Source organism: Trachemys scripta, chromosome 4 (genome assembly GCF_013100865.1).
Source record: "Trachemys scripta elegans isolate TJP31775 chromosome 4, CAS_Tse_1.0, whole genome shotgun sequence".
Lineage (NCBI taxonomy): Eukaryota > Metazoa > Chordata > Testudines > Emydidae > Trachemys > Trachemys scripta.
The window spans coordinates 127,893,121-127,920,190 of record NC_048301.1 but is presented as its reverse complement, the minus strand read 5'-3'; the positions used below and the strand labels follow the sequence as shown (position 1 = coordinate 127,920,190).

General features: G+C 45.6%; 1 protein-coding gene across 1 annotated transcript in view; it reads right to left on the bottom strand.

The window, feature by feature from the left end:
- The window catches only part of UHRF1BP1 (UHRF1 binding protein 1), a 38,616-nt gene that overhangs the window by 5,233 nt on the left and 6,313 nt on the right, over positions 1 to 27,070 (bottom strand). The window contains exons 3-21 of the mRNA XM_034768801.1: positions 25,930 to 26,092; positions 24,611 to 24,649; positions 22,502 to 22,593; positions 21,110 to 21,299; positions 20,409 to 20,549; positions 19,497 to 19,667; positions 17,439 to 17,616; positions 15,752 to 15,838; positions 14,909 to 15,073; positions 14,128 to 14,282; positions 12,990 to 13,125; positions 12,143 to 12,336; positions 9,777 to 11,332; positions 8,093 to 8,289; positions 5,569 to 5,723; positions 5,313 to 5,463; positions 2,650 to 2,915; positions 1,582 to 1,690; positions 919 to 1,034 (exon numbers count right to left, since the gene is read on the bottom strand). Coding sequence (XP_034624692.1) covers positions 919 to 1,034; positions 1,582 to 1,690; positions 2,650 to 2,915; positions 5,313 to 5,463; positions 5,569 to 5,723; positions 8,093 to 8,289; positions 9,777 to 11,332; positions 12,143 to 12,336; positions 12,990 to 13,125; positions 14,128 to 14,282; positions 14,909 to 15,073; positions 15,752 to 15,838; positions 17,439 to 17,616; positions 19,497 to 19,667; positions 20,409 to 20,549; positions 21,110 to 21,299; positions 22,502 to 22,593; positions 24,611 to 24,649; positions 25,930 to 26,092 — 4,261 coding nt within the window. The remainder of the gene's footprint in view (positions 1 to 918; positions 1,035 to 1,581; positions 1,691 to 2,649; positions 2,916 to 5,312; positions 5,464 to 5,568; positions 5,724 to 8,092; positions 8,290 to 9,776; positions 11,333 to 12,142; positions 12,337 to 12,989; positions 13,126 to 14,127; positions 14,283 to 14,908; positions 15,074 to 15,751; positions 15,839 to 17,438; positions 17,617 to 19,496; positions 19,668 to 20,408; positions 20,550 to 21,109; positions 21,300 to 22,501; positions 22,594 to 24,610; positions 24,650 to 25,929; positions 26,093 to 27,070) is intronic.

Genomic DNA, 27,070 nt, shown 5'->3' with positions numbered 1-27,070 from the left:
TATTGTTTCATTCAGAATTTAGGCCTCAATCCTGCTCCCACTGACTTCAGTAGGATCAGGAAATTAACTACTATTATTGTATTACTGTAGCACCTAGGGGTTCCAGTTGTGATCACTAATCCATTGTGCTAGGTGCTACACACACACACACACACACACACAGTCCCTGCCCCGAACAGATTACAACCTAAATAGATGAGACAAAGAGTGGGAAGGAAAATAGAGGCACAGAGTGGAGAAGTGATTTGCCCAAGGTCACCGAGCAGGCCAATGGCAGAGCCAGGTCTCCTGAATCCCAATTCAGCCCTTCATCCACTAGACCACAGTGCTTCCCTCAGCACATTTTTCAATAGCCAATGATCAGATTATCTAGTAATTCCTGTGTAAAGGAAGGGCAATAAAAAGTGGAGGTTGTTTTTGCTTGTTTGCAGTACAAAATTATTTGGGTTCCAGATGTTTGGATCAAATTAAACAGTGAGTGAATTAAGCAGAAGGCTCCATGTTACCAGGAAATTCTCATGTCTATAGGACTCATTCTGTGGTTGCTTATGACCTATTTTCTAAAAGTTCCCACATCTGAAAGAACATCTTCCATTCAGGGATTGGACAGGTGGCTGAAAGATGGATCCCCTCAGAAAACAATGTTTGTGAAAGTGATCGGGAGAGTTTGCTGCAGGGTGATGCAGGCATTGCTCTTGATTCCAGGTTGAGTGTGAAAGGTGGTATGGGAACTGAATCCTGACTGCTCTCACAAGAGAACACTAGTGCTTCCTGTCTATAAACACCCTAGATAAGGAAAGAGACATGCATGTACAGGCCTTACATTTCCCAACCCTGTGTTTTCTCGTCTGCAGCCAGCTGTCTGGGACACAAGCTATTGCCTATTTATCTGGAAGGAAACATGCAGAAATGGCTTACCTGTAGTTCATGTACTGCTCCTGTTGGGATTGCCAAGAGTCTCTTTACTGGGACCTTCTTTTCCTTCAGACCTTGCTCAGGCTTTTTCTGTAAAGATAGTCTCTCCTTTTGTGCAGCTGGAAAGGAACACAAATACTAATATGTGCATTATACCATGAAGTACTTTTCATAAAAGTGTCTCAAAGTGCTGTACAGACATGAGTATTATCCCCATTTTAAAAATGCCCATACCGAAACACAAAAAGAAGCCACTTGCTGGGACTTCACAAGTCAGTGACAATGACAACCAGAACCAAAGAAACCTCCAGTCCCATTTTAACGATTACACCAATGCTGCCTTGAGCTTCTAATTTATAATCTCAAGCAAAAGTTTGTGAACAAGCAAGAAGCTATACCAGTAGCAATGGATGCATATGAGACTATCAGAGTATTGTAGGAGACGGGTGCTTATATAGGGGACATAATATTCTTAGCCTGTTCCAGCAGAAGTGGTTGCAGTGAATAAGGGAACAATGGACGCTGATCAGATACTACAGCTCTAGCCTCCCACAGCAGAGGCAGATTTCAGTTCCAGTCTCTACCAGCAGGAATCACTGCAGGGTGTTCTAGTCTCCAGTAATGGTGGTGAAGGAAGGGGGATCAAGGCTTCTCTATTTTACTGACCTATTACAGAGAACACTCCATCATCGCTGCGCTTCACAACAATATGATCCACCGCCAAGGTTATGGGAATGGTGCCAGGAGAGGTAGGGTACACCCGAGGGCTGTCATCCTGCAAAACAAACAAAAATTATCAGCTGCCATGTACAACTCTGAAATAGGGCATGCAGCAAAGGATTTCCTCTCAAGTCCTCACAGTAGCCATGTTACTGCTTCTGACATTTCCAGATCCCATCCAGGGCTGACCAGTAAACAGAAGAGAATGGCTTTGCACAAGGGCTGCATGTAAGCCTTAGTTATCTTTGCAAAAAACCCTCCCGGGTGGCAAAAGGGAATTCAGTCACATCCCTGAAGACGACCCGGGTCAGTCTCTCACCACAAACCCCGTGAAGGCCACATCTCATAGTTACTATCTTGCATGTCCCAGATTCAAACTTTCATCAATATTGGCCCTTAATAATATGCAGATGGCCCTGCTGCTTCACAGTAAGCTTAGCCCATGCTTGTGTGAGGAGATACAGACCAAAGGAAGGGGCATGTAATGGTCGTACGGAGTATGACAAAGATACATGGCTGGTTACAGGTGGGTTATCAGACATCTCTCTGCACCAGATGCCCTCTCTCACTGAGTAAGTGGCAATAATACTACCACCACCCAGCTCTATGCAACTCTTTCCATCTGTAGATCTCTAAGGGCTTCACAAAAAAGGGTCAGAATCATTGTCCCCATTTTACAGATGCAGATGAGAAGAGCGGCACAAAGGGGTTGAGCGAGTTTCCTGTCACTGCAAAGCACGTCACTGGCGAAACTGGGAAGAAAACCCAGGAGTTTCAGACTCCCATTCACATTCCCCATGGTCAAACCATTACACTACGATTCCAAGGAGCTACCTGTTCACCATTAAGGTTGTTTTTAAGAGGCAGAGGAAAGGGTAGAGAACCCATTCTGCACACTTTATTAAGGAAATGGCACCTCTCCAGACAGCCACAGTTCTCTTTCCCTGGCAGAACCTTACCCACAGCTGAGCCCTGGATACCCCCTTTTCCCTGCCAATGCACACACAAACACACCTTCAGTGTAATCTTGGCATCCACAATTTCTATCTTCATGGGAATCACCTCAGGTACCACTTCGTCCTCGAGGAAAGGTCCGAGGTTGGTGAGGGAGGACATCAGGAGCTCTGCACTATAGCTGTGGATCAGGATGTGAAGGAACCCATTCTGGATAGCCAGAGGTGAGTGAACAATGGCGCTCGGTCCTATTTCAAGACGTAAGCACACTTCTGGCTGAGTCTGATCCGCTTCTGTGGTTAAGGGCTTTTCTACACTTGGATCCCCTAGAGGCACAGAAGAAAATCATAGGGGTGGGGGGACTGGATGGTATCGGCCGTAGGCTATAGGCCTTTAGTAGACATACAGCCTATAAAGCCTTTCATTGCTCAGGAGTCCTGATTGGTGTTCAGTACCGCCCCCTCTGTCCCATGTGAAATGAGTTTGAGTCCAATTTTCAAACAGACAAGTGTCCACATCACAGAATCCATCAACACAATTGGCCCCCTCAGTGGCAGTCACATGAGCCTCCAAACTTGCCCCTCCGCTATGTCAGCTCCAGACGGTTTCAGTGTTCTTGAGGACTTAGGTTTACTCCACAGCACCTAGAATCTTACATATATTGAGCAAAACTCCATCCCCAATTAGGGACCTTTTGTATAAGACAGGAGGCTTTTGCATTCAAATTGAATGCTATGTAATTTTGTAATTTTATTATGCCCCCTAGTGACAAAAGGGTGTATCGCTATCAAGGAGTATCACTAGCACAGTAATTGCTACTCTTTCTTTCTTTGAAAGATTTCTAAGCTTGAACTCAGTGCTGGTGAAACACCTCAGATTAAACGCAGTGTAGTCTGAAGATGTCTGTTGATCCACAGCACAGATAACAGCGTGAGGAGCAGCAGTGCAAGCTTCCCCACATAGCTTCTGTAAGCATTATTAATTATACGCATTACTGTAGCATCTAGGAACCGGGTCCCCATTGCGGTAGGCACTGTGGAGACAAAGTCCCTACTCCAGAGAACTTTTGGCCCAGGAGGTCACTATCTGACCTAGACGGAGCCACCTTTAGGCATGATGGAGAAGTTCAGTCTCCAAGGCCCATTCAATCCTTAGTTTCTTGGCTGAGGCTACCAACAAGGGGCCCCACTAGTGTTATAAAGCTGGAAGGGACCACTGTGATCATCTAGTCTGACCTGCATAATATAGGCCATAGGACCCTGCATCGATTCCTGTTTGAACTAGAGCGTGTCTTTTAGAAAAACACCTCATCTTGATTTAAAACTTGCAAGTGATGGAGAATCCACCACAACCCTTGCTAAATTGTTCCAATGGTTAATTACACGCACTGTTAAAAATTTGCACTTTATTTAAGTCTGAATTTGTACCAAGTTAAATGCCATGCAAAAGTCCAAGTATAGTACATCAACACTATTATCATTATCAACCAAACTTGTAATCCCATTAAAAAAAGATACCAGGTTAGTTTGACAAGTTCTATTTTCCATAAAGCCATATTGACTGGCATTAATTATATTACTCTACTTTAATTCTTTCTTCATCAAGCCCTTTATTATCCACTCCATTATTTTGCCCAGGAGCAATGGCTGACCTATAATTACCCAGGTCAGCCTGTTTACTCTTTTAAATATTGGCACATTAGCTTTCTTTTAGTTCTCTGAAACTTCTCCAATGTTTCAAGACTTATTTAAAAAAATCAAAACTGCAGTCCAGTGAGTTCCACTGCCAGTTCTTTTAAAACTCTTGGATGCAAGTTATTTGAACCTCCTGATTTTAAAATGTCTAGCTTTAATAGCTGCTGTTTAAATATTCTCCTTAGTTACTGGTGGAATGGACAGTATTTCATCATCATCTGGTGTAACTATATCATCTGTCTTTTCCCCAACTATAGGACATAAATTTATTGAATATTTTTTTCCTTTTATGCATTATTATTGACAATTTTTCCATATAGGAATGGACCAATAGCATTGTTAGGATTCTTTCTATTCCTAACAATTTCTATTTCCTACTTGAAAAAGTCCTTATTGTCCTCAGTTCTGCTAGCCATAGATTTCTTCGTGTGTCATTTTTCTTCCCTTATCAATTTTCTACAGTTCCTAGCTTCTGCTTTCTACTCATATATACGTCCCCCCCAATATATTTTATAGCTGCTTTCATTTCTCCTCTAAACCAGGTTGTTTTTTCAACCAGTGTAGCCACCCCTGAGAGTGGAATTGTGGCTTTTGTAGCATTTAGTGAAATGTTCTTAAAGACTTCCCATATTTCTGTTTAAACGCGTTCTCCCAACTGATTTGTCTTATAATTGTTCTCAACATTGTGGAATTGGCTCTTTTAAAGCACAAGAATCTATCACTGATTTAGACTTTATTCTGTTTGCACATAACAAGTGTAATCAATTGTGGTGGAGGAAGAATGTTGTGGCCACCTGTCCACTGGGAACTGAGATAGGATTGAGAGACACCAAAACAGCCATGAAAACAACTTTTGGACACTGGATTTGAACCACTGAGACAGAGGCTCTCAATATCTTTAACATTTCACAGACATTGTTACTGCACATGAACACTGAAAACAATATTTACAGTTCGTGGCTCCCTAATAACAACCAGTGCCTGATGCTCTGGTTTCAAAGCCAACAGGTCCAAAGGTCAGCATCTTACCCACACAGCTGCTTTGTAGATACTGCCACATTCCAATATTGCCCAACTGCTCTAGAGTAACCTCCATAACTTGTACAGCAAGCGACAGATCATCGCCTTTTGCCTCTATCCCGCAGTTCACCTCATTCATTTTCAGCACCAGAACAGAGACCTGAAACGGCAAGTCACAGTACCACTTGTCAAAATAGCTACATTTCCCCCTTTGAAAGGTTCCTTTAAAGAAAGACTTCAGGGAGACGGAGGAAAGAAATCTGACCAGCTGAAGGCTAGGGTCTTCTCCACTCTGAGAAGCTGAGCTGTTCATGTCAGGCGTCCCTCTATCCTCATCTTCTACCATTGGGCTTGCTCTGCTGCCTGCATCATGAAGGTCCTGAAGAAGTTGTCCCGGGGTGAGGGAATCCAGACTATGCTCTGAAAACAGATTATGAATACTCAGATACAGTTCCACTTTGCCACCTTCCTGAAAACCATCAAAAGCACCTTGGATTGATTTAATTTAAAGATAGAAAGCTCAAATGACACACTTACTGTAATCCCCAACACCACACTTTGCCCTTCTACAGCACCTTTACAAATATTCCACCTACCTATGTACTTCTATACCACTAATCACTGTAATATCCAAGTGCCTTAGAACTCTAACATGAATACAAAAGGCTTCTGTCCATCTCTCCACCACATCCCCTTCTGAAACCCAGGAGGGCTGTGTATTTTTGTTATGTTTAAGTGTATTTATTTGGGGGAATGGTAGGCTAAAGAAGTGGGTTCTGAACATTGTGTTCTGCAGGTCCAGAGATTCATAGTCATTCTGATTCTTCCCAGTAGTGATATGTACAGTCACAGACCAGCTGCCCAGGGACTGCCTCTTGCAGTCAGTCTCAAAGTTGGCACTCCCATTGTTGTAGAGGAACATATCCATTATGGGAGGTTATGACCATGCAGAGTGAGCCACTCAGGTAGTGTGGGCCCACCCATGGAGGGCTTAGAATATATAATCTTGATTTTAGTAAAGCTTTTAATACTGTCTTGCATGACCTCGTAAATAAACTAGGGAAATACAACTTAGATGGAGCTACTATAAGGTGGGTGCAAACCTGGTTGGAAAACCGTTCCCAGTGAGTAGTTATCAGTGATTCACAGTCATGCTGGAAGGGCATAAGGAGTGGGGTCCTGCAGGGATCAGGTCTGGGTCCAGTTCTGTTCAATATCTTCATCAGTGATTTAGATAATGGCATAGAGAGTACACTTCTAAAGTTTGCAGATGATACCAAACTGGGAGGGGTTGCAAGTGCTTTGGTGAATAGGATTAAAATTCAAAATGATCTGGACAAACTGGAGAAATGGTCTGAAGTAAATAGGATGAAATTCAAAAAGGACAAATGCAAAGTACTCCATTTAGGAAGGAACAATCAGTTGGACACATACAAAATGGGAAATGACTGCCTAGGAAGGAGTACTGCGGAAAGGGATCTGGGGGTCAGAGTGGACCACAAGCTAAATGAGAGTCAAAAGTGTAACACTGTTGCAAAAAAAAAAAAAAAAGTGAACATCATTTTGGGATGTATTAGCAGGAGTGTTGAAAGCAAGACACCAGCGGCAGCTCCAGGCACCAGCACTGGCTCCAGGCACCAGCACTCCAAGCGCGTGCCTGGGGCGGCAAGCCGCGGGGGGCGCCCTGCCAGTCCCTGCGAGGGCAGTCGTTAGGCAGCCTTCGGCGGCATGCCTGCAGTGCTTGGGGCAGCAAAAAAGCTAGAGCCGCCCCTGCAAGACACAAGAAGTAATTCTTCTGCTGTACTCTACGCTGATTAGGCCTCAACTGGAGTAGTGTGTCCAGTTCTGGGCACCACATTTCAGAAAAGATGTGGACAAATTGGAGAAAGTCCAGAGAAGAGCAAAAAAATGATTAAAGGTCTAGAAAACACAACCTATGAGGGAAGATTTAAAAAAACTGGGTTTGTTTAGTCTAGAGAAGAGAAGACTGAGAGGGGAGTTTTCAAGTACATAAAAAATTGTTACAAGGAGGAGGGAGAAGAATTGTTCTTCTTAACTTCTGAGGATAGGACAAGAAGCAATGGGCTGAAATTGCAGCAAGGGAGGTCTGGGTTGGACATTAGGAAAAAGTTCCTAACTGTCAGGGTGGTTAAGCACTGGAATAAATTGCCTAGGGAGGCTGAGGAATCTCCATCCCTGGAAATTTTCAAGAGCAGGTTAGATAAATATCTGTCAGGAGCGATTTAGATAATACTTAGTCCTGCCATGAGTGCAGGGGACTGGACTAGATGACCTCTCGAGGTCCCTTCCAGTCCTATGATTCAATGATTAATGAATCAAGCCTCTTAACTTCCCAGTGAGGTAGGTAACTATCCCTCCCATTTTACAGATGAGGAAACAGAGGAAGTGACTAGCCCACAGTGATGCAACAAGATTGTGGCAGAACTGGGAATAGAATCCAGATCTCCAAAGTCCCAGTTCCATGTTTTAACCCCTCTCTAGAGCTAACTCCACATTTTGAGTGTGCCAGTGACCATACCATACAGATACCAGCAAGGTTCTCTTAGACTCTACTTGCCCTACAGCTTCTTTCATAGAGAAGGCATCTCAAAAATCAGTATCGGAGAGATCCATACTGGGTGAACGGCCCAGGAGTAAATAATCGACAGGATCAGTTAGGGACAGACATAGTGGGATCCCTAGTATACATCACTCCGTGGCTACATCAGAGATCAATTTGACTGTGTGAACTAATAATGGAAGAAAGCCATACAGGCAGTTCTAGTTACCAGGGTCCATGAGCATCACGAAGCCATCACTGCCATCACTGTCCACAGACAGCCTGTCTTCAGTGCAGTTCCCGTCTAGGGAGGCAGCATCAAAGGAATGCTGGGATGCAGTCCTCTTCATGGAGAAGAAATGCATTCGGCTGCTGCTGCCGCCCACAGGGGTTGCTGCCCCCTCTTCAGCTTTAGACATAGGCTCCCTACCAAAAACCCACAGAAACAGACAGCTTAGCCTTCAGGCACTAAATTCATTATCACAGTTACACTGTTTCTATATTAAACAATACAATGTTATCAGCACAGCTTGTGGCTTCATTTAGAATAGTCAGGGATGGAATGGTGGGCAAAGTGGAGTGAAACAGAAAATGTAATCCTATTTATTCACAGCAGAGACAGTGACAGTGCAAGCTTCCTGCAATGCCCCATCCAGGCATCTCAGTCCAATCCCGGAGGGGCCACCACTGCAGGAGAGAAAAAACTTAGGACTTCAGTTCGTGCCTTCTCTGCTGTATCTACCAGCATGGGGACCTGTTATATTCAAGCTGATAGTGGCTTGTGTGGACACCTGTCTACAGGGACTCAGACTGAGTTCTACCCAGACATTTCACCAAGGCTACTGAACAGCCACCAGGTAACTTGAGCTAGGATTGAACTAGCAACCTGGAGATGAAAGGCTCCGAGTCGCATTACCAACTGCCTGCACTATCCCAGCCACCCTAGTCCCCAGCTCTCTGTATTACCTCGGGAAGAATGATTGGAATGGGACCAGCTGTAGACACGAGCTCACTAAGAACTGAACTGGGAATCACCAACACATCCCAAAGGCAGTTAAATATCTGTCGGTTGGTCAGAATTTTAGGTCATGGATAATCTGGGCTGCACTACACTGATAACAAAGAAGTGAAAGGTTCCTGTATCCCTTGAGCCATCCAGTCCTCAAGGAAAGACTCTTACCTGGTGATGTGTCTTAACATCTTGCACCCCCTTCATACGGGGAACAGAGAGAAAGTCACAGGAATAGTGAGAAGGGAGAAGTGGGCTTACCCTGGCAGGAGGGGATGGTTAGGGGTCTAACCGTACAACACCTGATAGATGCTAGTCATGTCATTTAATGCACTACTAGAAGATGCTCAGATACTACCATGATAAGCGCAGTATAAGAACCTACATTGAATAGAACATATATTGGATTTATCTACACTACCTGGAAGCATAGGTTCAAATTTTTGCAGCAGGATCTACAATATACGACATAGTTTACTATGTGCTAGTGTTTCAGATGAGACCTTAAGAACCAGGGTCCTGCCTTCTCTTAAACGTTAAAATCATGAGATCTTTAAAAAATAATAGGGATTTGCCCAGGCATCCTTGGCCAAAATTCCCTCCTACTATTGCACAGCAAACTGCATGCTGCCCTCCATCCCAGAAATGACTACATTACAGCAATGAAAGGTGCTAGAGACTATGGGACGTGCAGGATCTTGGATCCAAGACACTAGCAAGAGGAAGGAAGCTGTCAGCCAACATTTTGCCCCCTTCCCAGAAAGTGAATGGCTTGCAATTTTAAAGATCATTCAGAGGGAAAGATGAACTTCTAAAGGGGAGAGGAAATGTGGATGTATCACTGTTAAACTCCACCCCCACCTCAGCTTTGCTGTTCGGAAGGGCGAGAGGAGAAATCACTCACTTGGTTGGGGGTAGAGAGAGCATTTTCTGCATGGTAGAAGCCATCTTCTCCCGGCTCAGGCTGAAAGCATCTTTAGTTATCGACATGGCTTCCTTTGTGAGGTCCATGGTCACGTGCAGGGCTTCCTTAGTGGCATCCTTAGTCATATGCAGTGCGCTTGATAATTCTACATCTAGGTTCTTCAAGGGGATGAGTTCTGCCTGCTCTTTGAGAGTGATGTCTCCACTCTCTAATGGTGGTGTCTCAGAGGACTGGCTGGAAGAAAGGGCAAGAGGGGTTTGAGAGTGGCTGCTGGGCTCGCTCAGTCTCTCTGTATCCAGGGCTTCTACGGCTTCATGTGCTTCCTCAACTGGTCCCCTCTCTGCCATGCTCTTGCTCTGTGGATCTGCTGTGTCAGCTGCTCCCAGAGCTCCATCACTCAAGGATCCTGGCAGTCTCTCTGGCAACATGGTCATGTTCACATCCGTGTTTTCAATCCCACTGTCTTCCAGGACTTTTGAGGGGCTGCTCGCTTCCTTCTCTGACCTGGCATCTGATTTCAGCTCCTTCTCTTCAGTAGCCAGCCCCTCCCGGCTGTCTGAGGGTGAGAGCTCAGATTCTATCAGGCTCGTTGTATCAGAGTCTATGGACCTGGCTTCTGAGCCGGAACCCGGGATGGGATGCATGAGCAGGGCCATTTCGGCACTGTTGAACATGATGCCCATGCATGCAGTCACGGGTTCTAAGGGAGATCCGGCCAATTCCTGTGTATCTTGGGCCAACTGCTCCTGCAGTGCCTGCAAAATTTCCTTCATCCTGAGCAGCACCAGGTATTGGTAGTGGTTGAGCCGCATTTTCACATGAGCGGTCGAGTACGCAAGCACGTGAATATCAGCAGAGGCTTCCATCTCTTGAGCATCCTCTCTGCCATCGTCACAGTCACATTCTCCCAAGATGTCCTTTGCCCCCGGGACCTTGTTAATGCTTTTCAGGTCCTGCTCAGTCTTTGATCTTTGGCAGAGCCCAGGCTCTCTGGTACGGTCCTGGTATTTGGCATGATTACTAAAGCTAGCAGAAGGCTTGATTTTCAATTCCGAGGCAGCAGAGGCCTGCAGCTTGGACACCTGAGCTTGCTCCCATCTCTTGGGAAGGCAAACCCAAATGGAGAGGGGGAAAGGGTCAATAAAGTTAAGGGCTCTGCCCTTTGAACTCTCAGCCCCCTCAAAGTCCAGGGAGATCTGGGTGAAGTAAACAGACCACAGGTCTTCAGAAGCAGAGGTCCTCCAAGTTGAATGGGCGAAGCCGGTACATTTCTGGGCTTTGGCTTCCACCTGATATGCATGGCGTAGGAAGAGGGTGTGGAGGATGCTGAAGTTGTTCTGAGACTTTGGGAACTGGGTGTAGGTGGAGTGGAAGAACTCTGAATTGGCAAATCTGCGAAAGATGTTCTGGAGGGCTGAGCAGCTGCAGTGAGGGTCGTAGCGTGAGTTGGTGGCAGTCATCTCAGAGGTGTGAATGGAGAGGGCCTTGGGACGGTCCCGATGATCAGTTACTTTCTTCTCCACCGGGATGCTTAGCTTCAGTGAGGGGGAATAAATAAGAAGGGGAGAGATTAGCAGCCCATTCCAGGAAAGTATATTGCACTTAGCACAGTGATATCTGTGCTATCACTCCTAGCACATATTCTGAGAATGACATACATTCAGAACAACTGTTTTTTTAAAGTATATTTTGTTCCGAAAGGTGAAAAGGTGCCAGCCCAATAGCACCAGTGACTGAAGGCCTTTATTTACTAACCACAGCTTGGGCACCAGCAGTACAAGTTTATCCCACCCTGCCTCCACCCTTGTGCCCACATCTGGAAGGACCCACCTCTAGGGGAGAGAAGGGAATTTTGTCTCCAAGGCCCATTTGGGCCTTAGTCTGCTTGCCAAGACTGCCAACAACAAGGCTAGCCAGCGCCAAATGCAGTAGGATTTCAGTGCTGTGGACATTTGTCCACTGGGCACTGGTGAGAGACTCGCCAACTCATTTATATAGGCCAAACAGCCACCAGACAGCAACAACTTTCAATTACTACTGCTTTAGCTGTCTTTCAATTGGCAACCTAGAGGAGAAAGACTCAATATACTACACCCTTTAGCCATGCATCCCTCCTCTTAAGCATCAACTTTCCTCCTCGCTCCAGGCTGGCTCTAAGCATGTGTTCCTCCATCCACAGATCACAAAATCGAAATTAACAGCAGTAAGGGCCAGTCTAGAAAGATGGAGTTTTCATTCTCCTCTCATTCTGGGTTGCCATTGTACCTTGGTCTCTCACTATTTTATCTTCACGAAAGGGAGCAGGAAACCACTGCAGACTAGGGCAGGAAGGAAGTGAATGGTACCTTCAGTCTAAAGCCATCCAGTCGGACATCAACATGCTCATCTCGCTTTCCCGAGTCCTCCAGCTTGTAAATGGCTTTGAACTGCTCCAGGCTGCGATAGAGATCTAAGAAGAAGAGATTTGCCCAGAGCATGCTCTCTGCGTCCAGAGTAAACATCAGGCCATTCAGCTGCAGGTACAGGTTTGGGCATGGAACTAGAGAGGATGAGAAAGGGACAATTAAAGAAGCTGAAGTGGTTTGAGCATGGATAGCTAAAGCCTTTAGAGAAAGCATTTGGTATTCACCACAGTCCGAGAACATTAGGGTGGCAGGGGAAGAGACCATACACTGCTGTAATACTGTGTATTGGTAAGGCTGCCTCATATTCAAGGATCTTAAAGGACATGAATTAAGCTGCACAACACCCCTGTGAGATGGATACTTATATCAGAGGAAGAAACTGAGGCACAAAGGCAAAGTGACTCAGCCGAGTTCACACAGTGAGTGAGTGGTAGATCCAGGAACAGAACTCCGATTCTCCTGATTCCTGCACTAGTGCAAAAGAAAGAACCAGAACCCCAAGACTTGAACAGACAGAAACTAGGGTTTTTTTTCAGTAAGCATGCGGGCAAATTATTGTCACACAAATTTAATCCTCCCTCTTAGGGAGAATTTACCCAGGATTCCAGAAGAGTGCAAAAAAATCAACATATACAGAGAGAGAAGAACATCAGGAAACTAAACAAGAACAGAGATGCAGAGAAACTGACTCCCTACTAGCTGTAAGGTGATTATGTATCAGGAGAGTTAAAGATGGGTTGGTTCCTTAGGAAGTTCACCAAGTGAGGTGCTAACTTTATTGCATTACCTGGAAATTCCTGATTGTCTGGGAAGTAATACTCTGTGAACTCTATATGAATTGCAGAGACCTGGTCTGGAAGGGATTTCCTGCTGCAGGAAAGCAAGGTGGAAGGTTTCTTACTCTGCTGACCAGCTGTGGAAACCTAAACAACAAAGACAAGTAGTTGCACTGCAGTCAGTTAGAAAAGTGACTGTTCATATAGCATCACTGTTTCCCATATTCATCCTCTCTCAAAGATTCATTCCTGCATCAAATATGCTCAATTTACAAAATCAGAAAAATTGTCTTTCAAATGCAAGCACCTCCAACTCAAACCAGGATCTGAAAATCCAGCTGGGAGCTTTGACTCTTTATGCCTCCTGCATCACCACCAATACAAGATGTGGCAATCAGAAGTTAATGGACAATTCTATTGATAGAGACCAGGGGGGTGAAGTAGTATCTTTTAGTGGACCAACTTCTGTTGGTTGAAGGGACAGAAGTCGGTCCAATAAAAGATCTTGCTTCACCCACCTTGTCTCTCTCAGATCCTGAGACCAACACGGCAAACAAATTCTATTGATGACATGAGGCAGAACAGAATCCATCTCACTCTCTCGAAACTCTGCAGGGTTTACAGAAGGGGTGTGTGAGACAGACAGTGCGTAAAGTTTTCTGAAGCATCTGGTATTGGTCACACTGTCAGAAACAAGATTCTGGATTAGATAGATCTTGGGTCTGATCCAGCCTGGCAATTCTTATGTTGCTGTCAGTGAAGACACTTACCAAGAAACACTCTCCCATGCTCACTAATTTCTCAAATACATAAAACATTATTTGCTCAGAGCTGGGCGAGGGGTTGATCAAGGTGTGGCGGGAAAGCCACCCCAGCTTTGTAGTATGAGCTTCAACAGAAACAGCAGTTTTGGCTGCAATTTGCTTTGAGTTTTGGGGTTCTTTTGAGCCCGTGTTTGGTTCAGAAGATACGAGCAGTATCTAACAGAGACCTGCCAGGACCGGTGAATGCTGCAGTTACAGAGTCTTGTTTGGCTCTGGTTGCACGCTAGGTTTTTTGTGCTTTGTGGTTTAATATGGTATCAGATGAAATAGTTTGTTCCAAAACTAAGATTGTAATTAGAACAATGGATGAGAGCCTCCTCCCCACCTGATGAATGTCCAGGTCATCCACTCGGACTACCACGCAGCTGGATCGGAGACGGTTCCACGAAGGGTGACGAAGCTGCGGTAAGCTTGCAGGAGGTGCACGTGTTTGGGGGCAGCCTTTCTTTGGGGGGCTTTTGTGAGGACTGGACAAAGTGTCTGGGGGAGGCAGAAAAAGTTAAAAATCACATCAACCACAATTTAATTCATCTCCTTAGCAACCAGTTGGAGCTGTTAAACATCAAACCCACAAGCGGTCTTTAGGAGGCACATGTGTTTATTGGTTAGAAATAATGGACCCAGAGTTGGATACAAATGGGCAAAACTAAGTAATGAAAGCTTAGGGTTTTATGAGGAAAGAATACAGTCAAAGATCTGTGTACTCTGTGGCAAAATCAACCTAAATTCTGCAGCAAGGACTCAAGGATTCTGTGGCACTCAGACAGCTTCATATACATTCAAACATAGACAGGTTTCCTGGACTAGTTATGAAAATGAATACCGCAATCTGTCCAGTAGTCCATGTGTCACTCATTTGGATATTAAGTTCATTGTATTTTACTCTGTCCCTATATTTGCAATTTTTCATGTGCCACAGATTTTTATACTGATAACTCATTGCTGCATTGTACAAGTTTTTGGTTGTTGTTTTTTTAAAGAGGAAGTAGCCCCTGTGGTAGGAATGACTATCTTTTGCCCAAATCACTAGTAAGTAAGTCTGATAATCTCTTTCGTAAAGTGGAGGCAACCAAAAGAAAACCCCCAACTTAATCCAACAGTGCTACCTGGTTGCTTTTTGAAGGGAGACCCTGGAGTCTTGGTGGATCCAGCGTCCATTTCTTCACAGTGCTTCTCCATCTTGCTTTGAAATTCATTCACCAGCTTCTTTGCCCACTGTCCCTGAGTCTCCATGGTCTCACAGTATTTCACCCAATGCTTGCAGGTGTCTCCTGCAGAACAAACAGACACAAGGTGGCTTTTCAGAGGAGGTTCTTGTGGCTTGGATCAGCACCCGAACTCTTAGTACCCCTACTCACACGTGCACCTTTTAAATGCTCTCCTCCAACTGGGACCACCACTGACACATGCAGAGCTGCATGGCCGGATGACTCCCTGTTAAACAATGCAGGCTTCCTCATAGCACAGCTGCCTATGCCTGCGAGGGTTCCAGATGCAAGAGTTTCTTTGCAGGTGCCATTTCTCCCCTGTAAGATCACCACCTTTTCCACTGTGAGGGGTCCTGAGTTACATGCAACTGCTACTGGGTTCCTCCTGGGCCTAATCCCTTACACTGAAGTCCCTTCAAGCTGACCAGACTCATATAGGAACCAGATTCAGAGCTTAGGCAATGGGAAAGTTGGGGGATCCAAGGGTTTAACCTTATGACTTTATGACAGAGAGCAAAGTGTTCTCTTCCTCGTAGCCTGGTTCCTTTTTTCCTGAGGGGCAAGGGTGCCATTCACCCATAAAGAAGTGCATTGGATTAGCCCTGCAAAGGGGATTCAAGTCACAAGACCTCTCTGCATAGCCTTCCTCGCAGTCTGCCTCAACCCACAGTCTTGTAGCGTTTCCTCATAATCTCTCTTTTTATCCTCTTCATGAATGAGGAAAGAACAAACTCCCCTTACCTGTCCAGTGGAAGGGATAATAGTCAAAAGCCATTCTCCTGAAGGTGAGCTGCATTGCACCTCCCATCACCCCATGCTTTGAGGAGCCTGTGGGAAGACAGAATAAAGAACATCTGCATATCAGCTGTGCAAGCCAAGTCCTAACTGAGGGGAATTCAGAGCAACTTTGCATAACTCCCTGAGTCGCTACTGTGCCAGCATCTCCCTTTGGTGTTAGGGGTCACTGCACTGCAAGCGGTACTGGAACCTTCTTTTACATGAGACACAAAATCCTGCGCATTAAAGGATCCCACAGCCCTTTTTATACCAGAAGATGCCAACCTGGGGCCATGGCTAAATTCTAGTTAGAGTCATTACTTTCTCTCTCTCTAAAATTCCCCTGAGGTTTCAGCTGGCTATATAAAGTGGTGTTCTCCATGTGCGGTCCTGAATGGCTGGTAAAGAATTGAGAAGCACTGCTGAATAGTTGCCACATTCCATTCCAGAGGTGACTGCATTTCTGTGATGTGTGAGTAATGCCTGTATACATATGGTACAGTTGCAAAGCATTTTGGGATCCCATGGCATGAAAGGGGCTATATAAAAGGATACCATTTTAAGGTAAGATGCTGCAATCATTATACTTTATTTTAGGTTTGGCACCATCTCCCATGATCATCTAGGCCAGGAAACAGAATATGGAATGAAACTGACTAACCATTAGTACCATCAAGAAAACTAGTGCACCACACACAAAACTGCAGAGCACCCCTGGCAGTTACGGTTCTCACCACTATAACCAACAATATGGTAACAAAATAAAGAGGACAACGCAGCTTTGGGCTGCATATGCTGAGGCTTTAAATCACAGGGTTTATTACCAGCCTGTTCTCTCTATATGGCTCTGATGAAAGTCCAGCTGGAATACTGTGTGTACTGTAGTTCCAGGCAACTCAGCAACAAGAAAAGGAGACAAACTGGAGCAAGTTCAGAGAAAAGCAACAGTAATGATCAGAGGGCATTGAATTATGAGGAAAGATTTATAGAAATAAATATCTAGAGCTTGGCTAAGGCACAATCAAGATTGCAAGGAGAGCAGGGGACTGGAAGAGGGGCACATGCTACTTCAAACAGGGAGGGAGAGGAATCATGCAGTATGGCCCACTGGGATAAACTAGGAGGAATGGGATTAAAAACAGGAAAGGCCAATTTTAAACTGAATTACTGGGAAAGCACTCCTGGCAGAGAGATCTGCTAGACTGGGGAATGGTCTTGCAAGGGAAGTGGGGAAGCCCCATTGCCTAGCCCATTTAAAAACTAGGCTAACTAAATTACCAGAAAATAAATGGTAAGGAACAATCCCATACTGACCAAGTGAGATGAGGTATTAGACCATCTAATCTACCTCTTCGGTCGGTGACAGATTGTTCCCTATTGCATATTCTCTAGTGCTTTGTCCAAGCTAGTGAGAGGACTTCCACTCCTTCCCCAAGGAAGCTACACCACTCATGCAAGTCTCCTGGTACTCAGCACAGTGTCACCCCACAAAGGCTGAGCCGCTAACACCTGCCTCACTGTGATATGCTAACACTGAACTAAGAAGTGCAGAATTACATGAATGTGCACATGTGAAAAAGTACCACCCCCCATGATCTGGTTAATTTCTTTCTCCTCCAGACTCTTCCTAGTGCTGCTCTTGGTCAGGTACCTGACTCCCGGGTGTGGCTGTCATCACAGATGTGCAGGTCCAGACGGGAGATGAATAGGTGGTAGGAGGACTCCTTCATGTCATACTTCTCAAAGTACTGGCTGATGCTGCTTGCATTCAGACTGCCTCCAAATGTCTGGGACCAGGACTGGTGGGCACTAGGAGCAGGTGGTGGGGTCTAGAATACACAAACATGTTCTGCAGGTACCAGTACATCATCAAAGGAAAATAGGGAAGCAGATTCTAGTGCACTGGAAACAGCCTAGGTTTACACCCCACAGTGGAAGAGCCTGAATAGTGCTCCCCAAATGAAAGGCCTTTGACCAGTGGTTCTAACACAGCATGTATAAGGAAAAAGCCAAACGTAACTGAACAACTAGAACTTATGATTATCAATTTGATCTTGAGCTTCTGTTTCTGCAGACACAGACTTTGCAACGCTTAATTCTATTGCAGTGACATCAATTGATTTATAATCAGTGGAGGCACAATGTCCAGTGGACGGGGTACCAAACAGGGAGTCAAGAGATTTGTGTTCTATTCTAAGCTCTGCTGTGTGACCTTGGGAAGGCTCCATGCCTCAGTTTCCCAATCTCTAAAATGGGACTAATGATGTTCACTTATCTTTGGAAAATGCTTTCACATCTATGGATGAAAAGGGCAATATTAGTATTATTATTTAAACTCCTCTTAGCCTTATCTCACTGCACCATTTGCAAAAACCGTCTCTCCTGCAGTTCCTGCTATCTGGAGAAACATCCCTTTTCTCACCTCATGCTCTCTGGCTCTTTGCAAATCTCTGCTGAAAACATCTTTCATCCTTTGCCTTGTACCCCTTAATTTCACTTTCCCTCTACAGCAGTTATTTAAACATCTCTCTGTTATTTAATTTCACTGAGCATTTTGCAAAAATTTTTTTAAAAAAAAAATTTGGGGGGGGGGGGGGGGGAGTTCAAGGGCTAATGATAGAAGGAGGGTGTGAGAAACAGCTGGTTACAGGTTCTGAAATACCAATAAGCTGTGTGTGCTGCAAACGAACAATACAAACATCTCTGAGCATTGGGAGCCCCCTTGCAGGATAACGGGGAAAAAAATAATGATCCTGAAATGGGATGATTGTGTTCTCCCCTGAGCACCCCGGATCATGATAATTTTTACAAGGTTGGAGTGCCCCCCATGTAGATTTTTATTTTGAGAAAGAAAGTAGGAGACAGGAACTACCTAACAGAGGCCGAAGAGATTATTTCCAGGGTATATTATCTGTTATTACCAAAACAAAATCAATGGGCCCCTTGACACCTTGTAATAGTCCTGCCTAGAGCAGAAGTTCTCAAACTGTGGGTCGGGACCCAAAAGTGGGTCATGACGCCATTTTAATGGGGTCGCCAGGGCTGGTGTTAAACTTGCTGGGGCCTGGGGCCGAAGCCAGAGCCCCACTGCCCAGGGCCAAAGCCCAAGTACCACCACTCAGGGTTGAAGCTAAAGCCCTGGGCGGCAGGGCTCAGGTTACAGGCCCTCTGCCTGGGACTGAAGCCCTTGGGCTTGGGCTTTAGTCCCGCGCCTGGGGTGGCAGGGCTTCGCAAGCTCAGGCTTCAGTCCCCCACTTCTGGGGTTGTGTAGTAATTTTAGTTGTCAGAAGGGGGTCGCAGTGCAATGAAGTTTGAGTACTGCTGGCCTAGAGGATCACAGAATTTTCCATCTTTTTCCCCAGACCGATTCTAGCCCATGACCATTTAAAAATATTCACTGATGCTTTGTGGTGTTGGGTGCAATACCTTTAGGTCATGTTTTTCTCCCAGTGCTGACTCCATACCCATGTGTGCCTAACCTTGCATCAGCTAAGCTTTCAGAACTTCTCCCAGTGCTCACACCCATAAGGAGTGTTGATGGGACTTTTGGGAAGCTGCACAGATTACAGCTTTCCTACCTCTTCCCATCTCAGAGAGACCACTTGGCAGCAAGCACCCGTTTGTATGTGTATACGGAGAATCCATGCTGCCTTTTCCATGTCTCTTCCTTTTTCCCCAGGATGCTCATGCTTGGGTGATGGCTGCTTACCAGGACAGGTTCTGGTGCCATACTCTTCCTCTGCTGGGCAGATTTCTCCATGGCTTCACTCAAGGACTCTGCATACTTCATCATGGCTTTCAGCTGAGAGTCTGTCAGCACCCAGAGCAAGTCGTCAAGGAGGAACATGAGCTTAGATGCCACCACGTTGCAATCTTTGGTCTGAGCCAACCAAAGAGAAAGCAGGGAGTTTAACATAACGATTTTAACCTTACACATTTATTCTTCAGGGGAATTGTGGACTGTAGCAGCTGCAAAATGTGCCACTTTAGAAGTCATATGAGAGAAAATAGGGTAGAGGGAAGCCATTCATCTGACTGACAGGTGTCCAGGGTACCCCAATATTATTCAGGGGGAGCTGTTGTCTCAACTGAGCACCAGGCTAAACAAATCCGTCTCCACCTAAGGAGGCATGTGTCCAACTGCACTAAAGGAAGGAGTGGAAAGCAGGAGGTTTATTCTTTCTAATTGACACTTCATCACCTTTCTCCTTCTCCTGTTTATAGTACAACTAAGCCTGGCAGTGATTTAAGTGCTCAGTAAAAGAGGACACAGCACAATTGTACATGAATGTGACTGAGGATTATTCACCCACTTGCCCTGCTGCATGCATTCCTGAACTAAGAAATGAGCTGTTCTGAATACGCAAGATAAGAGCTCAGCGTGTACCTCTATGAAACCACAGAGCAATACAGCATCTAGGGCTCTGCTTTTGTGGAGAAAAAGCACAAGCACTGAGAAGGGAGGGCATGTGTACCTTCACCAGACACAGGAATAATTATCCCTCTCTGTGCCTCTTCTCGGTTCTGAGATTCAATTTAGTAAGGACCTTATTCCTGATCGGGGAGATGCAATCAGGACTTTACCATGCAAATCATTCCTGCTATCAGTGAAGATACTCACCCTTCTCTTGAGAGAAATTTGGATCCTGCCTTGATTGGTAATGAGCCTCAGAGGAGTGGTAGTGGGATCCTGATCACCACTGTCAGTGGCATCTGCCTCTATCCGAAGTGTCTGCCAGGTGAGCTCTTTAAATGTCAAAACCTACCCAGAGAGAGAGAGAGAGACCAGGAGTCAAATAGGAAAATGCTGAGGATTTCACCAACTTCAAGACTTTAACGATAGATACGTTACACGGTAGCAGCGCATAGGCAAGAAAAGAAACAGACTTAGAAGTGGGGAAGGAAGAGACACCATCTTTTTTCTGGGATCCCTGTAATAAATGGAGGAGCTGCCCTGGGAGCATACAGTCCTTCCTCTACAGTGCAATCACAGCAGAGACTAGTGAAAACGTATTGATTGCAAGGGACCTCACAGCTTCTCCAGTTTTTCATTCTCCCAGTAAGGAGATGCTAGGAAGAAGTGTGATAGGGGACCACTGGCTATGGAAGAGTTCAGAGCGACTCCACTTCCCAGTGGATGCTTTAGACTTTGATGCAGAGGTCACTGAGGTTCCTTATAGCCAACCATACTGAGACCATGAGGTGAGAATTCAGAGAAGATGAACGACAGCCCCAAATCTGCCAGACCCTTCAGGGACCATGGAAGAGACCTAAATGGGACGCCCCCGTATGCTGCGTCTGCCAATGCAGAGAGGGTCTTACCTCTCCTCTATGAGCGTCAGTGATGCGGGTGAAACGTAGGTCGCTCTGCTGCCAGTTGGGATTCACGCTGTATCCTTGGAGCTGCCACAGTTCAAAAGAGGCGTGGAAGGCCTTGGAGTGAATCTTGATGGTGATGGAATTGACAACAATGAGCATTCCCTCCACAACTTTTTCGGCAAAGCCATACTCGCTGTAAAGAGAAGAACCCTCAAAATCATCATTCTATAAAAAGGGGCCCCAGTTCAGGCTGACCCAGTTGTAATAAACGACTGTCACAAAGGAGACCTAAGGTTCAGAAGCAGCCCAGCTCCACAGAGATGGGCTACCTCCAGGAGAAGTGCCATCACCTGTGCTCTAAGGCATCCCCTATTTGATAGGCTAGCCTCAGCCCTGGTTACAACTGAGTGTTCAAAGTCATCACCATGGTAGGCAGGGACAGAAGAAGAAGAGTAAATGATGGAGCAAGGGGTGGGCAAAGGGGTGCAGTGCACATGGAAGCTGAAGTTCAACTCCTGGAGTCTGCCTCTCACTCCCAAGGCCAGAGACAGAAATACTCCTGTCCCACACAACACTCCGGCGAGCTGATTCAGAAGAGACACGATTGTTAACGTAGCCACGAAGGAATATACAGCACAGTACAATGGGCAGAATGTGCTGAAACTGTTAGAGCTTCTGGGGCAGAGCCTCAGTGGGCTTGGTGTCTTAGCTCTGTCAATGGACTTCCCAAAAAAATGAAAGCTCAACAGCCCAGTCAGGCACAATACAGTACAGAGTGAATATGGGGAATGCTTTGTGAGAGCGGCTGTTACTTGTTTCTAGCCTGGAGGGGCAACATGAAAGCAGGAGCTGAGTCAGGACGGGGATAAAGGAGTGGTCAGGAGAGAAGCTTGGGATGGGTGCTGGGAAATGTGACGGAGCACAGCCAGAGGAGAAGAGCACAGGTGCAGGTCAGGCAGGAATTTCAGTGAAACTTTGGAAGCAAGGAGAAGATTTAGGTCTCTGCCAAAGATGAGGGAAATCAATGCAGATGTTCACGAAGTGGGAAAGAGACTTTGCTAGAGGAGCAGGAAAGGATGGGGAGATGGGCTGCAATGAAGGAATCTTATTCACTGCTTCCTAACTGGAGGCTGGGAGCTGCAATGCAAAGCCTCTAGGGAACATGGCTTAAAGAAGCTGGGCAGTCTTAAGGATCTAGTCTAGGTCAACCCTGGCCAGCTGTACAAACTTCTGCCAAACCCTATCCCCATCTCACAGTTGGAAAGGCTGGGAGAAAACAATTCCTCTTTTTTATTGCAAGGCTCCTTCACTGTTCAGAATGGACAATCAGGGGTGCCTGCCCAACACAGATAATACAATGTCAAAAAACTAACTGTAGAGTTAGGGGATGCCAACCTTTGACCTGCAGCGAGAGCAATGGGAGACTGTCCATTGGGTGGCCGAGGCTCTTCACAGGTTCGCATCTCCACCTCCACCTTATCCAGGTACTGCAAACACAGCAAGGAAGAAGCAAGCATGACATTAAGACTCAGGATGAGCATTATGGCCCTAGGTTTGAAATACATAGGAGGTCACTGGAACTGCTAGGTCAAATACCAACAAGGTGGACTCCACCTTCCATCATTCTCAGGGAATTCACTGTGTGTGGATGGGTATTTCAAATGAGACCTTAAAAACCAAGGTCCCATCTGCTCTGCATGGACATTGAAAATCTCACAGGGTGCTTTTCATAAAAGTAAGGGGGTTGGCCAAGCATCCTTGACTAAAGTATCTATCTTTCTCCCCATTTCAACTCTGCGCCTGGCAGGTTCCCTCCACTCTCATGCAGCACTGCTGCTGATCCCTGTCATACCCCTTTGCCTGCAGTCCCTATGCAATTTCTACAGCTGGTCTGTAGCTGCGTTTGTGTAGCCTCTTCTTCCCACAGGCCCCAGAGACCCAATACTTCCTGTCTACTCCAGGCAGGAGCATGTCTAGTGTGTGGAGCGCGGCACAGGCGGCTGGGCAACTGCACACAATGAGGGTGAACTGCGAGTTTACCATCAAGTTAGGAGATCAGAAAAAAGCATTTAAAAAACCCATGGGGGGTTTTCAAGGTGGGGTCTGGCTTCCAGTCTCTGAGAGTGGAGTTTAAAGTTGTGGCCAGAGCAGTCACTGTTATAGAGAATGGAGCATTGTGGGACAGCTGCTGGAGGTCTGTGAGGGTTGATACAGGTCATACAATATCTATGCTCGCGCATTGACTTCAGTAGGTGAACCATGGCTCTATAGCGTTCGGGGAGGTGATTTGACTGTGTGACTAATGGGTGCTTATATCAGCTGGAGACAAATTTGAGCATAGACACACGCACAAATAGGTCGACACAAATCGACCTAACTTCGTAGTGTAGACCAGGTCTCAGAGGTTGCTGCATTTCAGTGCTAAAGTACACACAGTCCCCAAAGTACTTTGAGATCTACTGAGAAAAATCGATCACTGATTTCACATCTACTTGTAGAGAACACTCTTATTATACACTTGAGAGCAAGTTTAGCACCTGGGGCCAGTGGAAATGTCATCTGGGCAATTTTCACCATATCCCAGGAATTTGTACTCTTCCCTAGGGCTAGCCAACAGTTGACCATAGGACAGCACAGCAACCTCAGAAAAGGCCTTAGGGTACGTCTACAATGCAAGAAAATCCAACCACCGTAAACCCCATGGCAGCCAGTCTCAGAGCCTGGGTCAGCGGAGTCAGGCTCAGGCTACGGCATTAAAAATACCACTGTAGACATTCCCTCCCTGGAGCTGGGCTATGAAATCCAATGAAGGGGGTAGGTCTCAGAGCGTGGGCTCCAGTCCCCCTCACTGGGTTTCAAAGCCAGGCTCCAGTCCAAGCAGAAACGTCGATACACTGCTATTTTTAGCCCCATAGCACGAGCCCAAGTTAATTGGTCCGGGCTCTGAGACTTGCTGCTGTGGGGATTTTTTGCAGTGTAGACATACTCTTAGAGACACTTTTATGAGACCTGGGTGTTAAAAAAAAAAAACCATTCACATCTCACCTGACCTTAGAGAAGCCTCTGTGCAATGGGCTGGATTTGATCAGCAGCTGAGATGTTATGTCACAAAAGCTTCAACACCTCTAGCAGTAAGAGCCAATTGTCCCTTTGCAGGAACAATCCCTTAGCTAAGGGCTTGTCTATACTTACCGCGCTGGTTCGGCGGCAGGCAATCGAACTTCTGGGTTCGATTTATCGCGTCTTGTCTGGACGCGATAAATCCAACTCAGAAGTGCTCCCCGTCGACTCCGGTAATCCTGCTCGCCGCGAGGAGTACGCGGAGTCGACAGGGGAGCCTGCCTGCCGGGTCTGGACGGCGGTAAGTTCGAACTAAGGTACGTCGACTTCAGCTACGTTATTCACGTAGCTGAAGTTGCATACCTTAGTTCGATTTGGGGGTTTAGTGTAGACCAAGCCTTAGATTTATTACAAAGAAGGAAGAAGACTAAAACAAAATATTACCAGACAAATCGGGTGCGTCTTCAGTTTCGTCCACTGGATCTGTAAAGACAGAGCTCGAGTTGCAGAAGGTGCCTCAGTATGCATAGGTTTGAACGATTTCAGGGAGACACAGTCGAGCCCTCCTGAGATCAACTCACTTAAAGTCCTGCTGTGCTCTCAGAGTTGATCACATAAAAACAGCACTGTGACAATACAGGTTCACTGTGTCTCACTGACTCCAGATCAACTGGGCTCCCACAGACAACTGAAAAGATGTTCAAACGACCTGCTGTGTAAGCCCAGGTTGGCTTTTGTATTTCAGGCGGAGTCTTTTCCTTCTCATGCATCATTACCAGTAATATATGCTCTGCAGCCCAAATTCAGATTTCACTTATGCATGAGCAACTCTGTTGTCTTTAATAGGTTTGCAATCAATTAATTCACGCTGTAACTGGAATTTAGTTTACAGTTCTGTAGATTATGCTCAAACCAGAATAAAATCCATTTTACCCCCACTGACCTGTGTTTGCTCTGCAGTTCTAGGAGGAGCAAGAACTAATGCTTGTTACTAAACTGAGCAGATCCAACTCTGAATACAAACAGGGAGCAGCTGAGATGAGTAAAAGGAGGCCATTTTTACTGTCATTTGGCAGAGCAGACCCACACTTTAACAGAAAGTCTTTTCCATATGCTAAATGCTTTTCCAATAATTTAGTGTAACTGTGTCTAACATCAGCTGAGGTTAAAACAAACAACTTCTCATTTAATGTCAACTGAAAAAATCCATTTCTTGACCCAAAAAGCACTTGGAACAAGATTTTCAAGATGAAGAGGGTCATTCTCTGTGCACAAGTGCAGCTGTGACTGCATGTGCAATTACTGCAATTATACTAACAAGCCAGGTAATTGTGGGTGCAGAGGGCCTAGCAAGTCGTTTTTCACATGCTTTTACCCAATTTGTACATTATTTCTGAAGTCTCCATTGCTGAATATGTGACCTTTAAATAACAGTTCACTGCACAGAAACTCATGGCACAAGCAGGTTTTCAAAGAATTTCAATCTGCGTTTATTTACACTTTACATTCCTGTTTCAATCCAGTTTGGAGGTTCGTGTGAACAGTCAGGGCAACCTGGGATGGCTGTTTCACTCTTTCAGCATTAAAGAATAAGTCAGGGGCAGGAGGAAGGGGCAGGATATGCCTCAGGTACCACAATTTTATTTCCAGTTGAGAAAGCTGACATCCTTTATCAAAAGCCCCAGATAACATCAAATGCAGACTGACATTAAGTGGGCTGTATTGTGTTTGGAGGACACCATTAGCACGGTATCGCAACTCACCCGGATGGAAGCCTTGTTACAGTAGACACGGGTGATCGCTAGCCAGGTGGGCAGTTCCAACACATTCTGCAGCACCTCTTCATCCAGTTCCAGGTTGGTCAGCTGCCCCTGACCTTTCAGTGTGCTCAGGTTGATTTTGTCTGGAGAGAGATTCTTAGTAAACCTGTGGAGAAGAAGAGTTAAGAGGCAATATGACAACAACTTCATAGATTCATAGATTCTAGGACTGGAAGGGACCTCGAGAGGTCATCGAGTCCAGTCCCCTGCCCGCATGGCAGGACCAAATACTGTCTAGACCATCCCTGATAGACATTTATCTAACCTACTCTTAAATATCTCCAGAGATGAAGATTCCACAACCTCCCTAGGCAATTTATTCCAGTGTTTAACCACCCTGACCGTTAGGAACTTTTTCCTAATGTCCAACCTAGACCTCCCTTGCTGCAGTTTAAACCCATTGCTTCTGGTTCTATCCTTAGAGGCTAAGGTGAACAAGTTTTCTCCCTCCTCCTTATGACACCCTTTTAAATACCTGAAAACTGCTATCATGTCCCCTCTCAGTCTTCTCTTTTCCAAACTAAACAATCCCAATTCTTTCAGCCTTCCTTCATAGGTCATGTTCTCAAGACCTTTAATCATTCTTGTTGCTCTTCTCTGGACCCTTTCCAATTTCTCCACATCTTTTTTAAAATGCGGTGCCCAGAACTGGACACAATACTCCAGCTGAGGCCTAACCAGAGCAGAGTAGAGCGGAAGAATGACTTCTCGTGTCTTGCTCACAACACACCTGTTAATACATCCCAGAATCATGTTTGTTTGTTTTTGCAACAGCATCACACTGTTGACTCATATTTAGCTTGTGGTCCACTATAACCCCTAGATCCCTTTCTGCCGTACTCCTTCCTAGACAATCTCTTCCCATTCTGTATGTGTGAAACTGATTTTTTTCTTCCTAAGTGGAGCACTTTGCATTTGTCTTTGTTAAACTTCATCCTGTTTAACTCAGACCATTTCTCCAATTTGTCCAGATCATTTTGAATTATGACCCTGTCCTCCAAAGTAGTTGCAATCCCTCCCAGTTTGGTATCATCCGCAAACTTAATAAGCGTACTTTCTATGCCAATATCTAAGTCGTTGATGA